General features: G+C 39.0%; 3 protein-coding genes across 5 annotated transcripts; 1 reads left to right on the forward strand and 2 right to left on the reverse strand.

Annotated features, from left to right (window-relative positions):
- Positions 1-340: 340 nt before the first annotated feature.
- LOC124178799 (leucine-rich repeat-containing protein 47-like) lies at positions 341-4,776 on the reverse strand. Its single transcript, XM_046562455.1, has 3 exons — positions 3,481-4,776; positions 3,022-3,349; positions 341-2,405 (listed from the first exon to the last, which is right to left on the reverse strand). The coding sequence occupies exons 1-3, from the start codon at positions 4,547-4,549 to the stop codon at positions 2,204-2,206; spliced, it is 1,599 nt and encodes a 532-aa protein (XP_046418411.1). The 5' UTR covers positions 4,550-4,776; the 3' UTR covers positions 341-2,203.
- Positions 4,777-6,844: 2,068 nt separating this feature from the next.
- Positions 6,845-9,981, forward strand: LOC124177985 (zinc metalloproteinase nas-13-like). Of its 2 annotated transcripts, none has more exons than XM_046561002.1 (5): positions 6,845-6,944; positions 7,231-7,600; positions 8,094-8,399; positions 8,695-8,828; positions 9,154-9,981. In XM_046561002.1, exons 2-5 carry the CDS (start codon positions 7,255-7,257, stop codon positions 9,301-9,303), a joined length of 936 nt encoding a protein of 311 aa, XP_046416958.1. In that variant the 5' UTR covers positions 6,845-6,944; positions 7,231-7,254; the 3' UTR covers positions 9,304-9,981. The 2 variants fall into 2 exon arrangements, with proteins under 2 accessions (XP_046416958.1, XP_046416957.1); XM_046561001.1 differs by having other exon boundaries at positions 6,859-6,944; positions 7,234-7,600.
- Positions 9,733-11,640, reverse strand: LOC124177986. Of its 2 annotated transcripts, XM_046561003.1 has the most exons (5): positions 11,457-11,640; positions 11,243-11,371; positions 11,125-11,160; positions 10,697-10,805; positions 9,733-10,604 (listed from the first exon to the last, which is right to left on the reverse strand). In XM_046561003.1, exons 1-5 carry the CDS (start codon positions 11,526-11,528, stop codon positions 10,501-10,503), a joined length of 450 nt encoding a protein of 149 aa, XP_046416959.1. In that variant the 5' UTR covers positions 11,529-11,640; the 3' UTR covers positions 9,733-10,500. The 2 variants fall into 2 exon arrangements, with proteins under 2 accessions (XP_046416959.1, XP_046416961.1); XM_046561005.1 differs by lacking the exon at positions 11,125-11,160.
- Positions 11,641-11,692: the final 52 nt, after the last annotated feature.

Genomic DNA, 11,692 nt, shown 5'->3' on the forward strand with positions numbered 1-11,692 from the left:
TCACTGACCGTAGTAAAAATTTAACATGGCAGCTGAATATATTGGATGTCGAATTTGATTCCATCGGAATTTTTATTTTATATTAAGAAAATGTCCGTGAAGCTGAGCTTATAGCTGTACTAAACCGTATGCAAGCACATGCGACAGAGTGCGCAGAATGCTCCTGGTATATGTCGCTTGATGCTAAGAAGAGATTGTTTGGACTTTTAAACAGTTGTGCAGCACAGCTATCGAGTAGTTATACAAACAAGTCCGATTTCAATGGCTGTCTGAAGTTCGTGAACATAAAAGGTAAAAGAAGAGTCACGTCTAACCATTTGCATATTTTTTGTATTGCCAATGCTGTACCCATCAAAATGACGTAACATCAAGTTCAAAATTGTTTCAAAAGTGGTAATATTAAATTTTAATTCTAATAAGAATGTGATTTACATAGCTATGCGTTCATCGGAGTAAATACAGCATATTATTAGCTTGCAGTTTGAAAATTTTTTGTAATAACACAAATATACATGACCGAAATTAGTTTATAAACGTTAGATTAAATGTGGTGTGAACTTAATATAATACGAGAAAAAGTGAATCTAAATGGTGAAAAAATGTATGTATATGTACGATTTACAATAGCAAGAATAAATGTCGAGAGCTAACCTTAAAATTTTATCCTTGATTTTCCTCATCACGGCCAGTCATGTTTGGGCGCCATTTTACGACTTCAAACATATGCAGAATCACTGCAAACTTTTCACGCCAAACAATAAACTAACTTAAACTGTAGAATATAGGAAGTAAACTGACTCTTAATATAACTATCGAGCATTTTAGACAAGAGTCAACCACTTGTTAGGAACTTTGATCACCGTACAGTACTAAGAAAAATATTTGACCAGCTGAAAAAAAAGCGAATCGGAAGTTGTGGTAGGAGGAAAGAAAACAGAAAAACACAGCCGGCTATTCGGGGATCAAGAGTCCCAAACAGACATCGCGACGTGCTACGAGCGCCAGCTGCGATTTAAAATGGTGGCGCGACGTAACAATTAGCGATTGATTTGAATTGCAAGAAATATCCGAGAAATTGTTATTTACGATTGAATTGCCTGAAAATAAATACATCGCATGGTTACTCAAATGTCTTTAACGACACAGTTTAGGTGGGAATTTGACGTTACCGTATTAAAGAATAAGTAAATGAATAGACAATTTCAAACATAATTTTATTTATTTCGGAAGAAATGAACTATTATTAATTATAAGGATGTATAATGGCGTTAGGAAACTGGAAAATAAATATATAATTTAAATCACATGTTGTATATACGTATACATATCAAAAGTTGATACCACTATTGTACTTTTTGAGTAGTCTTGCATACTCAAACAGCAGAAGAAGCCTACATTTTGCTTGGTTGAATTGTAAAAAAATATTTCAATAAAAAATAAACACATATCGTGTAAAAGTGTAAATTCCAATTTCTGAATTTTGTTCACCTGATTTAATGTTTTTGTTCAACTGCGCTTGTCCGTTTTTCCGTCAAACATGCATTTACTCTACGAATTAGGAATATATTCATTTAAAAAAATAAAAAATCTTAATATCTTCGTATCGCAAACCAGTCATTACAGTGTATTTGACAGTGGTATTGAAAGTAAAAATAGTGAAATTTGCAAATAGATTGGTTACTCGGAATGTTACGACCAATCAGAATCATAAACATCATTTCTTCCATATTTCGGATCGAGCAATCAGTGTAAGAAAATAAACCGTTTTGCTAATAGGATAAAATAAAGTTTCGACATGAAAAAAAAAAAGCTTCGTTTTAGGTGAAAAAATTTTCAAAAGAGAATGACACCCACAGCTTGAGATAAACTACATTGCTTACCTACTAAGTTTAATCTGACCATAGTGAGAAATTTCTCATGACTACGGAGTAAAATAAAATTTATGAGAAGTTTCTACGTGTCACCTTTATACCAGATATTGTAGTGATAATTACTTTTTTCTAATTTTTGTGGAGAAAAAAAATCATGCCTAGATTAACATAAACATCAATTAATAAAATAATCATTATATTTTTAGATAGACAAATTCGTGTAACCATTATATCAATGTAAGACGATTCATGTTTAATGTTAGAAATCTTGGTAGTAACTGGTTGTGCATTTGAAGATTTGTACGTACCTAGTTTGTCTCGGGTAGGTATCATCATTCGCGGATTATTGTTATGTTACTATTTTCAAAAATCAAATCTGATCTTGATGGATATACTAGTTTCATATTTCCTTCCACATCAACCACTTTTATTTGTTCAACTAATAAATTGTGGTAATCTTCACTGCTGTCAGTTTCCGTGGAGCAGCCAAGTCCCAGCATCACAAGTTCATTAAGAAATTGGTCAGCAACTTTTCTGTTATTCAACAATCTTACATTTGATTACAGTTCAACAATCAGCCTGCTTTGGCAATAAAAATTCTATATGATTGCGAACATTGTATTAAGACACGATTTTCAGTAAATGACAAAGATTCATTTCAAGGAAACCACGCAGATGTTTCGTTTTAAATATTAAGCGGCCAAGAAAGAAGGAAAATTAATTTCGTCAAATATACTATATTGCAAATTTTCCATTTGCATACGATTTTAATCAAGTTTACCAACGAAATATTGATTTCAAATGAAATCGTTAAGGGTTATGAGAAATTACGTATGTTTGCATTTTGTATGAAAAAGATTTCTTTATTCAAGGGAAGTATGGAGCTGCTTTGTAAATCATAACGCAAACAAAGTTACTAGTCAAGTACGGAATAGAAAAAATTATTTTTTGTTACAGTTGAACTGGTATCATTAAATCTTTCAGGGATCAATGTGCAGCTCTAGCGATATAATTCAATGTTCTAACTTCTCCCAGTTGGTAATAATCATGTAACGAATACTGAATAGCAATCAGGCAGTGATAATTGACAACTATAAAATTGCACATATCACGTTATAAAATATAAATTACAAATTATTTTGGATATTACCTGCAAACTTGCTGAGAAGATGCGCTGGTAACTTCGATAAACATAGCTTTGGTGCTGGGAGACATTTTGGTAATGTCACTGTTTGTTATTGGCGGAAACGATATAACTTGGTTCAAACTGTCCAGTAGGCATGGGTAAAGTGCCTTACCTTCCAAAAGGTATAGATATCTGTGAATACCAGAGTAAACATTGCGCTTCTTTTCTCTTCGCAAGTTATCGGCTTCTGTTTGTAAATGTTGAAACAGTGCTGCACCTGTATACGACTTTTGACGCATCAGTGGCTTGATTTCAATTTCTTTTGGAGGTTTCGCCGTATACATCAGATTTCCTTGACAAGAGAAAAATAAATAAAACTGATTAGAATTCATCATAAGTACAAGTCCTATGGATGTAAAATTGACGAATGATTAGTAGTCATGAGAGCATAAAGAATTGAAGAAAAAGACAAATAAATTTCACCAGGTTTAATTAAGTCCAAATCATGCGTTGCTATCGTAGCAGCATTCCTTTTTTCGCATATCCCTTCATGAAGTTTGGTTTGTAGTTGAATGAACTTTTTGAAGCTTTCTTCTGTGAAGCTCAAATTTCTCACAACGCAAGCAACTATGTGCGGTCTGACAGTTTTAACATGTTCTGTAATTTGTACAACAGGTGTTTCATCCATCACCTTCAAGACCCTGAGCTTATGAGTCAATTTTTCAACAGAATTGATGTTGCTGTCATTTGACTCGGAAGATTTCCTTCCTTTTTTCCCTTTCTTTGATTTTCCAGGGGCTCCCGAGCCGTCGCCAACCTTGGGACAATGTTGCCTAACATAGTCTAATACCTGCTTGGTCCTACACTGATCTACAAGTTTATAAAGCCGTTTGTCCGAGAGGGGATTTCCCTTCAGATTCAATTCCTTCAATTTACCGCAGTCGGAGAGTTCCTTGGGTACAATTACTATCGAGTTATCTGAGAGATCCAAAAATTTCAACGACTGCAAGGCGCTGATGGTCGACGGAATTTCTTTAATTTTATTACCGTTCACTCTGACTTCAGCGAGGTGAACCAACTCGGCGTAACACACGTCAGGAAACGTGTCAAACTCGTTGTTAGATAAGTCCAATATACTCAACTTGATGTTAGCGGCCTGAGATGGTAATTCTTTGAGGGCATTTAAGCCGAGGTTGAGGGTCATTAGCTGAGGCAGGTTACCGAGATCGTCGGGAACGAAATCGAGGTTATTTCTGGACACGTCTAGTACTTTTAATTTGGTCAATTTTCCGATGGCCGACGGTAGTTTGGCGATTTTATTCGAATGCAGAACAAGACTAGTGAGGTTTTCTAACTTTCCAATTTCGTCAGGTATCGCATCGAGGCACGTGTCGTTTATGTTCAAGTAGTTTAACCCGTGCAGGTTAAATATCGCCTTGTCCAACCCCGACTTTTCTAACCGCTGCGACACGGAGGCCCCGGAAAGGACCAATTCATGCCTGTTTTCTTTTCGCGCTTGGCTCACCTCCGGCCAAGATTCACCCGATGTCATTTTGGATCGATTCCTTACAAATTTTCACTTCTATTCCTATATTTCCTGTCACTATAACGTCACCGTGCAGCTGACACTTTAGGTTATGTGCCGGTTGCCTGGTTCTGGTTCTGCTTCGTTCTGCTACCGGTATCTCGATAATCGATTCTCAAACTTGACGCCATCTTAAATCCCAGGCGAGAGTCGAGTCGCGAAAACCATTTGTGAATTTAAAAACGTTCGGCACACTGCTAGAGTTGGCCTCACATTACAGGGATCGTTGTGATTAACGTTGATCAAGAATTTTTATTCAACTGATATTTCCCATCTCTTGAAAAGCAGAGGATGTTTCGCCCGCAAACTTTTGAGTCAGTTTTATCTAAAATGTTCGACTGTCCGCTTTTGAAATAATGGCGAATTAGAAATCTGCTTACCTTATGGTTCTCCCTGATTTTTTGTTTCGAAAATTACCTTCGTTCGCATGTCTCTGTAAGAATTATTAATACAAATAGTAAATATGATATTCGATTTTTTTCTAAAAGATTTGCTAGATTAACTGTTGAGCAAGCATGGCAAAGCTTCAGAAAACTAGGTCAAGTGTTCGTATATAATATAATATCAAATATTGGCCTGTACGTACAATTAAACAGTTCTCGATCGGATTATCTCTGACCTTATTCTTTGCTTACTTATGTCATCATTTTTTTTCAATTCTATTTACAGGTAGAAAAGTCCAAGATATATGAGCGTTGATAAAAGCTAACATTAGCTATCCGGTTCTAAGTAAATACAAATCGCATATTATCCGGGTGTATGTAAATCTAATGTTTAGTCTTGTTTTCGGCACGTGTTTTGCACACCATCCGGTCGGAAATTGTTTGTTTTAGCTTGTGATGTCTGGTTTGAACGACTTAAATGTGAACTAGGCGACTTATCGCTCGTTATAGGATTTTGGAATAATTTTAACGTTTGGGAACTAGATTAGCGCGTATATTCGGATGGAAGTAAGGATATCCGATGGTAATATATTCCTAGAACACTAAATTATTACATCGAGTGAATTACAGATTTCGTAACCGGTTCTGCTATGGGGGAGGGGGGCTGTGATACCTGTTTTCCTTTCAACATGAACCTGGCCGTCGTCTCCTTGTCGTTATAAATTTGAATAAGATAAACACAATGCGAAAACAGGTGCACGCCTGAATAATCACGTAGGAAATAGATCCTGTTGGCACAACGTGACGTGGCGAAAATTCAATTTGCCTTAGCGTCTAATGAATGAATACATAATGTAATCTCCAAGCGCAGCATTGGCTCCTTTGCGATTCGCATGTACGCACGAGGTCGCGATTGGTGCATATTGCATATGTTTGCCAAACATAAAAAGGCACTTTAAGGACTCATGTTTTATTACATTAAATCTTCCGTCGAACCACGCGAGCATCCACACAGTGATATCTTGTAAATAAATCTTCTCCCGGATATTTAAATTTCAAAGTGTGAATACGGAAAAGAAACTCGATGTCCGGAGTAATTCTTTTTCAGCCATCGGATGTCCTCGGTCGGAAATCTCCGCGATCATTCGTTCGGGCGTTGAGGAAGGCTTTATGTATGTGCCATCATCCCACTCCCGAGACTGCGTGAAAACAAAGGTCTGCTTTTCTGTACTGTGCAGGGTACGTATCGGCTCGCGATGTCGGACCTTGAAAATCCCGATACCGAGAAGTCATATGCAGGAGAAAAATGACTGTACCAACAATAAACGCAAGCCGAGGTCGTGAACCTCGTCATAATTACCTTCGACTTTGTATATGCTGCTCGAATGTATCTGCAGTATCGCACGTAAGAGGCGACCGCAACCTTGGGACGATACGCGCCGGCTGAGCTTATTCTTTGACAAATTTTGCAAGATGATGTCTCACGCGATTATCAAGAAATATTTGCTCGCCTTGATTTGCATTTGAATGAGTATCAGGAAGCTGGCCCTGCCCACACCTTCCCGTAATGTTTGAATAACAAGAATTGAGAAAAAAAACCCGCGTCATGTTGCACCTTGTTAATCGTCAATAATCTGCCTTTTGCCGCAATGCCAACTTCCTTAAGCGAGTGCGAATCCCCACCGGACCTCCCCTACCCACCAAGACGACATAATCATAGGGGCATCGCGACGTTATTGTTGTTTGACTCGAGTCTTGAGTAAAAATTCCTGGCTTCCGGCGGAGCGCTTGCGCTTTATCTTTCCGGTCTCATTACTTCCGTATTCGGAGTGGGGCTGCGGCCGCCCTGCACAATATAAAGAAGCTAAGCAGGACGAGAATTTCGTCAGTCCCAAATCGAACAGGTCTGCGCCAGAAAGTTGTAATTGAAAAGCTACTTCAGCGGTGCAGTAACACCACCCTTTCGTACATCGCAAAAAGTAGGTTTTCGAAGCGAGAAGATCCTCGATTACTCTTCGACTCGTTGTAACTGAACATTTGATTTGACAGCACTGTCCAGTGAATTCGATCAAACCGATCGATTCAAATTTTTAAATATTCCCTGCAATTGACGAAAACGTAATTCAAAGCAAAATCTCTAGTACCTCCAAATTCCCAAAATCTTTTTTCAACACATCGAATATTTTGAACTGATTATTTACTACAGTAGTATTCGTCGCCTGATATCAATTCGTACATGATATTTTAATTTCTGTATTCTTTCAGCAGGTCCTCAGTAAACGTTGCACGATGGCAATAGAACGTTCAGCTTTACTCCTGACAATTTTACTGGCCACATCTTCAGCCTGGCCGTATTTCCGACGTCGCGACATATTTGACAACGCGGTGGACAGCCCCAACGGGCCGATGGGCTACATGCGAAATTTCGAGGAGGTTCTTCACGCTCTGCCGAATAATGACACCGGGAGAAAGGTCGCTGAATGGCACGAACAGATGGAGATTAATCCAGAGGAGCTAGGGGAATACGCCGAGGGTGACATCCTCTTCCCGGAAGGAATGGGTCGCAACGGTCTCAAGTCGGAGACAATGCGGTGGCCCGGGGGTGTAGTCCCTTACATGATCAGCCCATATTTCAGTAAGCTTCTCCTCAACTTCGTCTTATCGGATTGCGATCACTTTTTTTCACTTTCGAGAAAAAATGCTAAGTTTTCATGTGTAACAGTCCAGGGTGCTGGAAAGTCTCGGATTACTGCAAGTTTTTTTTTACGTTTTAAGGTATAAAGATGTGTCCGATTTATGATTCATAATTTTTTAACCTCTGTGTAAAAATGGAATCAGTATAATTCGCGGTAGTATAACATTGAGTTGGAAATCGATCTGTGTCGTGCGCTGCATTGCCCGAGGATCAATCACTGCGCAATATTGCCAGCGAAATTGACGAATTCGAAGAATTGGATTAACCTAAGGTCGTAAAATGATTCGGTCTCGATCCCCCCAGGGCCGTGTGTTCTTACTACTCCGCAATTATTAGCTAATGGAATTTTCGGAATTGAATTTAGCGCAGGCCACGTTACAGAGGTCGTTGACTTTACTAACCCGTACAACGTAAATAATAAACGAATTTTCAGCCGGAGTGGCTTTGAACCTGATCCACGAAGCCATGGATGACTTCCACAAAAATACGTGCATCAAGTTCAAACCCTACGCCGGAGAAGAGACCGATTACATAAGAATTGCAGCCGGGAACACCGGGTGCTGGAGCAGCGTAGGTCGTACCGGAGGTAGGCAGGATGTGAACCTCCAGGTACCGGGATGTGTCACCAAAAAGGGAACAATAATTCACGAACTGATGCACGCGGTTGGATTTTTGCACGAACAGAACAGATGGGAACGCGACGATCACGTCCTCATCAACTGGGGCAACATCCAATCAGGTACGCTAATTATCACACTCACATGTTGTAATAATTTACTAGCTGCACGGTAACGCCTGTTGTTTAACCATCCGATTTGGGTACTCGTATACAATCGGTTGCTAGCGTAGCAATAAACGCGTCGTTTGCCGGTGATTAAATGTTATTAAACCTATGTTTATACCGTCCATTTCGTTACAACGCCAGAGGCGAAGAGGCGCTCGTTTAACAGTGAGACTCCAGCAGTCGCTTCGGCCGACCCAATATGAAGAAATTTTATTTGATTTTTGCGTTTTTTTGTTTTACCTGGTTTCAGGGCGCAGGAACAATTTCGAGAGGGCAACGAAGGAAACCACCGACGCATTTGGTGTCGGGTATGACTATGGCAGCGTAATGCATTACTCGTCGAACGCTTTTTCCACTAATGGGAAGCCGACTATTGAGCCCAAGGTACGTTGAAAACTGCCATTAAACATTGCAGCCACGCTCGTCGCGGCTTATGGTCTTGACGCTTAAAGTTCTTCTCGAACTGCTTGCAGAGTAGGTGAGAATCGGTTTTCCGAACCACGTCGATTTCCATAATAGTATGCATATTTTGTTTTATCCCGAGTTAAAAAGTTCACGTAATTCGAGATCTCAAGCGATTTGCATGGATGCGAAACTTCGCCTACGATTTTCACGAGTGGCAAATTCTCAGACTATCCGAATGAAAACTCTCTGAACTCTCCAAGTTTAAGTATAAATGTTTACCTAATTTATCCTTCCGTGTGTATAGGAGCCCGGCGGTCTTCTCTCGATGGTCGGTGAGTATTTCTTCGGTAAAACCAAGGCAGTTCTTGGACAGCGCGAAGGGTTCAGTACGAAAGACATCCAAAAAATCCGACGCATGTACAAGTGTGCCAAGCGAAGGAGGAGCTACAACTAATTAATTTATAGAAAGTCGTTTTTAATTAACTTTTCACGATTTGAGCTCGTCAAGCGATTTTCCTACAAGCTTGCAGCCCTAGTTTCCTCTCCGAGGTTCGACTTCAAATTATATCTGTTATCCGAGTCAAATTTGGATTCTTAATCGGGTTGCAGGCACTCGTTGTGGTCAGCTTATTTCGCGAAAGGATCAACCTTCCTCTATGGTGTAAGACTAGTCTACAAAATATTATATTTAATTATTAAGTATTTAGGATTACGCATGTGACAGGGGTGTGCAAATATTTGAAATGTTATAATTTTTCATACGTTATTCAAGTGGGGAGAAAATATAGGTATACGTATGATTTGCACAGCCCTATCACGTATGTTTGATGGCAGCTTTGGGTATGAGTGAAATCGGGGATAACTTGTCTTAATTTTAAACAAGACATCTGGAATTAGCCGAAACGAACCTAGTTTCGTATCTTGAAAATTCGAAACATTTCAATTTTACATAACAACAATCAAGGCGCAGTGTGCGAATATGAGCGAAATGAGTCTGGTCTGCCATTTTCGGAGCTCAAGCTCCATCAATAAAACACACCAAAGTACAATGTTAGCTACGTAAGACGTAGTTTAATTTATATATATTAACCAATGTGTGATCAAATAATCAATAAATATTCATATCTCAAAACACCAAGGTTACGTTTTTTCCGATGTAATTTCATTGAGCAAAAGCAGATCAAAGAGGCTTTGAAGCAGATAAGCACACTATACCCAGCGGGGTATTTTGAACAAAACTTTCACACCTAATCACTAATTGCGATTGAATTTAAATTTTTCGTTTTATTAGATTTAGCTTTTCATTGACATGTATTTCGTAGTCACCTTTTTGAATCGCGTACGGTCGATAAATCAAAAGTGACTGAAATCATTCTAAGTTATATTTAGCCAGCGATTATTTCTACGAAAAATTATTAGTTTGCGTGTTAAACTTGAATATTACACAAGCCATAATCACCGTGACTCTAAAATACCTTCAGTTTAATTCTGAAGTCTGAAGAATTCACTTTTACGTGTAACTCATGACGGAAGCAGCAGCCTTCGATCAACTTCGACACATTTTTTTATCAAATCACTTTTACCAGGAAACTGGTTTTTTCTGCACTTTCGAATTCGACCTCCCGTGATCCAAGGATTCTTTTTCGATTGATTATTTCATGGCAGGTCCTGCTGTCGCTTCTTGTAATCCATTTTCGGTATGCAACCAGAAACATTCGGTGAAGATAGACGCTCGATTACAAGGACTTGACGATTCTGAAGACGAGCGAAAAAAATTTTATACATGGTTGCTTGTTAAAGAAAAACCTGAGAAAAGTGATGTACGGAATGTGATTTTTTCACCGTACCAATTGCCGTACATCCGTATGACAGCATCTCGATCCGATCTTGAGGAACCTGAGCTGCCTGCAAAGCTGATCTAATGCTGTGCAATTCGAAGCCTCCATCACGATCCATCTGAACAAATTGAATCATCGTTACACCCAGTTCGGGATATTTTTAAAAAGCTATAAAAAGGTGCCTGGCATTGAAAGCGTATAAAATTACGACGTGTCATGCTCATGGGATCGGTGACAATTTTTGGAGTATCAATATACGTGTAGACATGATATCTCAAGACCAGTTGCGTCAGACTTATTATTCATTCTGATATGTCAGTATAAAGATTGATTAACGTTCTTGCCAGTTGGTTGTGACTATTCGAATGATAGACGGGCGAAAAAATTTATTCATTGACTAGCAGAGCTGTGAATAATTCATTAACATATGTACTCACCCAACCGTATTCGACGTAAATGCAGAGCAGGAAACACTGGGAATACAATAACGCTTTTCATTACATACTTACGTATGGAAAGTCGTATAGTGAGTTTAAAAATATACTTTCTAATTACCTTGAGCGCGTCCGTTTTCGCCTGCGAATGATGCATGTCGCGATGGATCAGGACCGAATTAACCGTGTCCAAACTGACTGTACTCGAGGCATTACAGAGACGAAGAATAGCCAAGTCGCCGGCGATTCTCTGAGTAATAAATTTCGGCTTTATATGTGAAAATGTTTTCAAATATATCATCCGTCGTTCTACGTTATCAATCCTCGAAACTTACCGTAGGAATACAGACGCATAAACCAATCATGCAGCTGGAAAGCACAAGCGCAATAACCGCTTTCTGCAACATGTTTCACTATATCACGCACGGAACTACTATGTGCGACTGGTAAGCTTTGTGCTTTTGAGGAGTAATAACAAGCGAATATCGCAAAAAACGGACTCTATCTGACGCTCGACAAGAGAAATGTTAGTGGGAACTTTGCCTCTTATATTGGATTGTCCATATCTGAG

Source organism: Neodiprion fabricii, chromosome 3 (assembly GCF_021155785.1).
Source record: "Neodiprion fabricii isolate iyNeoFabr1 chromosome 3, iyNeoFabr1.1, whole genome shotgun sequence".
Lineage (NCBI taxonomy): Eukaryota > Metazoa > Arthropoda > Insecta > Hymenoptera > Diprionidae > Neodiprion > Neodiprion fabricii.

Excerpts from the sequence above, each read along its gene's own strand:
- LOC124177986 (XM_046561003.1), bottom strand. The coding sequence starts at position 11,528 with ATGTTGCAGAAAGCGGTTATTGCGCTTGTGCTTTCCAGCTGCATGATT. Across the intron at positions 11,372-11,456 it reads TATGCGTCTGTATTCCTACG|AGAATCGCCGGCGACTTGGC; the intron begins GTAAGTTTCGAG and ends TTTATTACTCAG. Across the intron at positions 11,161-11,242 it reads CGAAAACGGACGCGCTCAAG|TGTTTCCTGCTCTGCATTTA; the intron begins GTAATTAGAAAG and ends TTGTATTCCCAG.
- LOC124177985 (XM_046561002.1), top strand. The coding sequence starts at position 7,255 with ATGGCAATAGAACGTTCAGCTTTACTCCTGACAATTTTACTGGCCACA. Across the intron at positions 8,400-8,694 it reads CTGGGGCAACATCCAATCAG|GGCGCAGGAACAATTTCGAG; the intron begins GTACGCTAATTA and ends ACCTGGTTTCAG. Across the intron at positions 8,829-9,153 it reads AGCCGACTATTGAGCCCAAG|GAGCCCGGCGGTCTTCTCTC; the intron begins GTACGTTGAAAA and ends CCGTGTGTATAG.
- LOC124178799 (XM_046562455.1), bottom strand. The coding sequence starts at position 4,549 with ATGACATCGGGTGAATCTTGGCCGGAGGTGAGCCAAGCGCGAAAAGAA. Across the intron at positions 3,350-3,480 it reads TTTGGACTTAATTAAACCTG|GAAATCTGATGTATACGGCG; the intron begins GTGAAATTTATT and ends TCTCTTGTCAAG. Across the intron at positions 2,406-3,021 it reads TCTTCTCAGCAAGTTTGCAG|AAAAGTTGCTGACCAATTTC; the intron begins GTAATATCCAAA and ends GTTGAATAACAG.